The sequence below is a fragment of the Rosa chinensis genome, chromosome 4, assembly GCF_002994745.2.
Source record: "Rosa chinensis cultivar Old Blush chromosome 4, RchiOBHm-V2, whole genome shotgun sequence".
NCBI classification, from domain to species: Eukaryota; Viridiplantae; Streptophyta; class Magnoliopsida; order Rosales; family Rosaceae; genus Rosa; species Rosa chinensis.
In genome coordinates, this window is record NC_037091.1 from 6,464,858 (window position 1) to 6,470,452 (window position 5,595).

The 5,595-nt window shown below is 36.4% G+C and overlaps 1 protein-coding gene across 2 annotated transcripts; it reads left to right on the plus strand.

Annotated features, from left to right (window-relative positions):
* The first annotated feature begins 513 nt into the window (after window positions 1–513).
* LOC112197348 (cellulose synthase-like protein G2) lies at window positions 514–4,674 on the plus strand. Of its 2 annotated transcripts, none has more exons than XM_024337969.2 (8): window positions 514–1,193; window positions 1,283–1,378; window positions 1,694–1,828; window positions 1,911–2,135; window positions 2,240–2,339; window positions 2,615–2,778; window positions 2,863–3,216; window positions 4,011–4,674. In XM_024337969.2, exons 1-8 carry the CDS (start codon window positions 588–590, stop codon window positions 4,554–4,556), a joined length of 2,226 nt encoding a protein of 741 aa, XP_024193737.1. In that variant the 5' UTR covers window positions 514–587; the 3' UTR covers window positions 4,557–4,674. The 2 variants fall into 2 exon arrangements, with proteins under 2 accessions (XP_024193737.1, XP_024193738.1); XM_024337970.2 differs by having other exon boundaries at window positions 516–1,193; window positions 1,923–2,135.
* Window positions 4,675–5,595: the final 921 nt, after the last annotated feature.

The window sequence follows — 5,595 nt, forward strand, 5'->3', positions numbered from 1 at the left end:
ATACAAGAAGATTGGATTGCTGGTGACTGGTGGGTTTCTTTTTAATGCATGCTTATTTTGCATTTTCATTTTATTGTTTTGGTAGAAAATATAGTGAATGTATTTTTTGGCAAATAGATGGAAATAAAAATATATGTACCGAGAAATATATTGATCTAAAGTCACTTTATCGGTTAGGAACTTAAGATATGTATTCATTAAAAATATTATAAATAATAAAAATTGAAAAGTTATATTTCATTCATCATAGTTTTTTATATTTGTTTGTTCGACTTTTTTTTTTTTGCCCCCACGGACGAAAATTTATGCATCCACCGCTGATTGACTTTAATGTTTTGGATTATACTACGAATATATGGAATCAAGTTTCACTTGTCGAATTCCAAGACAATCATATTTTACTTTTTAAGTGACAATTATCCTGATAAGTTTTGTGGACTTTCAAGACAAATGCTTCCATAAAGATGCTTGCTCCAAATTTCCTTGACTTTCTAGCTCTTTGGAGTCTAGCATGATGCTCCTTTATAAGGAGTGGATAAGAGAGGTAGTCACCAAGCTCAAACCACAAAAGAATAGTCAGAGAAGTTATGGATCAGAGTTCTAATGCCGCTATGCATCTCTGCCATGTTAACAAGCTCACTATCTTCATTAATCGAACGTATACAGTCATACACTCCGTCGCTTTATCATTCTTGCTTTACTATAGAGCCTCTTTCTTCTTTCGTGACACCAAAACACCCATCTTACCATCTCTTATTGTCTTTGCGGCCGAGCTCGTCTCTTCCTTCGAATGGCTTCTAAGCCAGGCATATCGGTGGAGGCCTGTCTCTCGAACTGTGTTTCCGGAGAGATTGCCGGAAGATGACGAACTTCCTGCAGTCGACGTGTTCATTTGCACCGCTGATCCGGATAAGGAGCCACCCGTGGAGGTGATGAACACTGTAATATCAGCCATGACACTCGACTATCCACCCGAGAAGCTTCATGTGTATTTGTCAGATGATGCCGGTGCTGCTGTGACTCTGAATGCTATGAGAGAGGCTTGGACGTTTGCAAAGTGGTGGATTCCATTTTGTAAGAGGTATAAAATCAAGTGCAGGTCTCCAAAAGCCTATTTCTCAGTAGCTGAGGATGAGAATGAAGATGATGATTTGGGGGGTGCTGATTTCATAAAAGAGAGACAAATTGTTCAGGTTATAAACATGATCCGAATCAATTTTATGGCAGAGACATGCAATTTAGTGAATATTAGAGATAATAGGGTTGCTTAATTCGGTTATAGGAAAAATATGAGGTGTTTACGGAAAGAGTGAGAGAATACGCAAGGCATGGTGACACTGGGAACGGTAAGCATGGAGATCATTCTGCAGTCATTGAGGTATTAAAACATTTTGCCACACATAATTTAATATTGATTATCATTAATTATTATTCCAATATTTTCCCCATATTGTACTTGAATTTGATACTTACACATACCTAAATACCTACCTACCATTCCAATGGTTAAACTTCACTCTTCTACCAGAGACTTTTAATTTATAACTAACTTGTCAGCTACTCATTCCAAACTTTCCTTCACTCTAATTGAACTGCCCACATAACATGTAAAAAAAAAAATAAAGAAAAAAAGTACCCATTCCAAACAGAAATCCATGATATGATATAATTTGGAGGTGTTGCATGCATACAGGTGATACAAGAAAGTTCCAGTGATCATGCATTTGAAGAAAACGAGGCAAAAAACATGCCTCTCCTTGTTTATGTATCTCGCGAGAAAAGACCTTCTCATGCCCATCATTTCAAGGCTGGAGCTCTCAATGTTCTTGTACGCACATCTTTCCCTTTCCTCTTTTGTATAACATATATGTATTTATGTTAAATTCCTGGCTTGATACGAATGCAAAAAGCACAATTTGCAGCTTCGGGTATCCGGTGTGATCAGTAACTCTCCCTTCATATTAGGGCTTGATTGTGATATGTATTGCAATGATCCAAGTTCAGCTCGACAAGCAATGTGTTTCCACCTTGATCCCAAGCTCTCACCTACGCTAGCACTTGTGCAATTCCCTCAGAAATTCCACAACATCAGTAAGAATGACATCTACGACAGTCAGTTGAGAGAGTTGTTTTCGGTATGGATACAAAAACAAAAACATTCCACAGACATATGCATGTAGTATTTCTATTTGTATCTGTATCTTTCATCTTTGACTAGTAAGTTGATGTTGACGTTTAGGTGCTATGGCAAGGTTTAGATGGACTTCAAGGGCCATGCTTATCCGGTACTGGCTATTACATCAAGAGGTTATCCTTGTATGGAAAATTCCTAAAGGAGGGTATGTATATTAAAGGATTGCGTACAAATCAGTCATTATCCTTGTTCAACAACCGCAAGCCACTCAATAAATTTAAATCACACCATTGTTTTCTTGGTCAATAACCAAACTGTGTTGTTACTTTCCGTTATATAAAGGGTGCCAACTTATGCAATATTGCAATGTGAATTTTTTCCGATATCGTACAAGTGATTATATTTTTAACTTGAGTGCATGTTGGCTCTGCGTTCTATATTACTCACTTTGCTTTGCTTGATAAAATTTTGCGTACGTAGATCATGAGGATCTTATGGAACTTAGACAATATGCTGGTCCATCAAGTGAGTTCATAAAATCCCTGCTTGGAAACCACAATCCTAATATGAAAATGCCACGGCTAGCTGAGACCCAACAACTAGCCTCCTGTACCTATGAAGATGGCACCAAATGGGGTGGAGAGGTAAGTCCAACAACTGATGAAAGCTGAGAAAACCTTTTATCAAAGAAGTATAATTGACAGGCAGGTTTCTCTAATCCATGACAGGCTGGTTTCTTATACGCGTCTGTAGTGGAAGATTATTTCACAGGGTTCGCTAGCTTGCATTGCAAGGGTTGGAATTCAGTGTATTGCAATCCACCAAGGCCGCAGTTCTTGGGCAGTGGCACTACTAATTTGAATGACGCTTTGGTCCAAAGGACAAGATGGAGTTCTGGATTGGTTGATGTTGCCATCTCCAGATACTGCCCTCTTATATATGGTCTTTCTAAAATGTCTTTCCTTGAAAGTATGTGCTATGCATGGCTAGCAATTTACCCTATTTGCCGGTTCTTCTCACTCTGGTGCTTTGCAACTATACCTCAGCTTTGCCTAATCAAGGGCATTTCCCTGTACCCTGAGGTAATATTTATGTTTTATTTAGAGGACCTTTTAAAATGCATGTAAAAAGAATTATATTTGGTTAAGGAAACTACGTACTAATGATATAATTAATTGGTAATAAAGACTACTTAACTAATACTAATTTTGCAAACTTAGGTTAGAAGGTTTTGTTTTTAATAAGGAAAAAACTTAATTTTCAATTGTGTAATTGTCCATTAATAACAAGCATTAATCAAACATTAATTCACTAATAATAAAATTAATTAGTAATATAGACTATTTAACTAATAGTAATTCGGTGAACTTAGGATAGAAGGTTCTTTTAATTTTTTTTGAAAAAGGAAAAATCATAATTGTCAATTGTCAATTGATAATTAAATATTAATTGGCTTTATTGTTTTCACTATCTTTATTGTTTTCAATTCAATTAGTAGTTTGTGTTAACATTTTTGCTTATTGGAAATGAGTAGCAAAATTAGAAAGGCCAAGGGCTAAACAAGTTACCAATTTGTTAAATATTTTGAACCATTGGATTAGTAATATATCCAATGGTCTAAAATATTTAACAAAATGAGGGTATGGCAAACACCAAGGTACCCAAGAATTCTCCTTAAAAATAGACGCATTATAAATTTATAATACTAAGGACTTAAATATAGAAACTATCAAAATTTTACCACACGAATGGGTTCGAGCACTACTTAAGAGTTGGAACATTACTCAAGAGAGTTCGAGCAGTACTTCAGTAGAGTGGCTAAATATCCTTAAAAGGACATTCTAACATGATGGTCGTTTTCCTAATGTTTTCGCAGGTCTCAAGTTCGTATTTTTGGATATTTTCTCTTGTATTCCTCTTATCTGTTTTGAGACATTTACATGAGGTCCTCACAACAGAAGCGTCATTACAACATTGGATATACGAGCAAAGAATATGGATGATGAAAGCAGTTACATCTCACCTATATGGTAGTCTTGACGCTTTTATGAAGAAATTTGGTTTGAGGGAAGCAAGTTTCTTCCCAACAAATAAAGTTGATGACGTTGAGCAACTCCAGCGTCACATCGCGGGGGTATTTGATTTCCGAACCTCAGCACTTTTTCTTGTTCCATTGGCTTCACTGGTTATCTTGAACATGGCCTCTTTTTGTGTGGGCATTAGCAGAGTGATCTTTCAGGGGGAGTTGGAGAAGTTGTTTATACAAGTCTTCATACCATTTTATGCGGTGGTGGTCAATTACCCTATTATAGAAGGAATGTTAATAAGGAAAGACAGTGGTCGCATCCCACCATCAGTCACCTTATTGTCTGCTACTGCTTCAATCATTTTCTGCGTTTTGGGTTCAATTATTTTCATGTAGCAAGTTTATTTAGCCCGCCCACTATTTTTTCAGAGTCAATAATATTGTTACTTAACTTCTTTCTTCAACCTTTTGCGTGATAATGTATTGGTTTCAATGTACCTGTGTACTTATTAAAGTCATACTAGTCTGACTTTTGTGGCCCCGTGAAACCAATACTAGATTACTAGTCATAGTACTTATTAATACATTCTCCCGCAAAAAGTAGAAGAAAGAAGCATCTTCATTCTCTTAGAAAAATTCTACAATATGTTAACGTATGACATGCATACGATTGCCTTAAAAGTGGTCAAATGAGTCCTCAAAATAGTAATATTAGTCTTCAAAGTAGTAACATATATATATATATATATATATACATATCCTATCCAGAGCGGAGCTCCGTTTTGAAATTAACGTGTGATGTTCGAGTTTTGGATCACTTTTCAGTCGCATATCCACATCTCGACCGTTCAGTTTTTAAGTACTAGTGTATAGATCATCTCTGCAAATTTTTAGCCAAATTGATGATCGTTAAGGCATTGATAACTGCCTTAAAGTTAGTACGGTTCAGGTTGGCCACTGACTTCACTGGCCATCTTGTTCATGGTTTCGTTTGTCGTTCTTTTATCTTGCAGTAGCAAGGTTATATCATATCTTGAAGCCAGTTACTTTTGCGTAATGATACAACGCTTAACTGTAGATCACGTGATTGTCACGTGATAAATAATTGAAAAGTTGGAACTGGCTGCTCCCAGGCTTTGTATTCTCCCACACGTGTGAATCCTAAAACCTTCTTTTATGAAGGACATAAACTCAATAAAGAGGCATTACCGGTGTATGAATTTGTTGTTGCTTCTTTGGATCAGCTTCAGGTTCTTTTAGTACTTATTGGTTTCATGGAAGATTGCTAGTTTGTTTGTGCTCCGGATCGAAACTACCCCTTTGTATGATTGTTTCTATTCTTTTTCTAAACAAATTGTCATTTACTTTGATATAGGAAAAGAACTGGTGAAGATACCCGGGAATACGTACTGTTGATAGGGCAATGGGGAGGGTA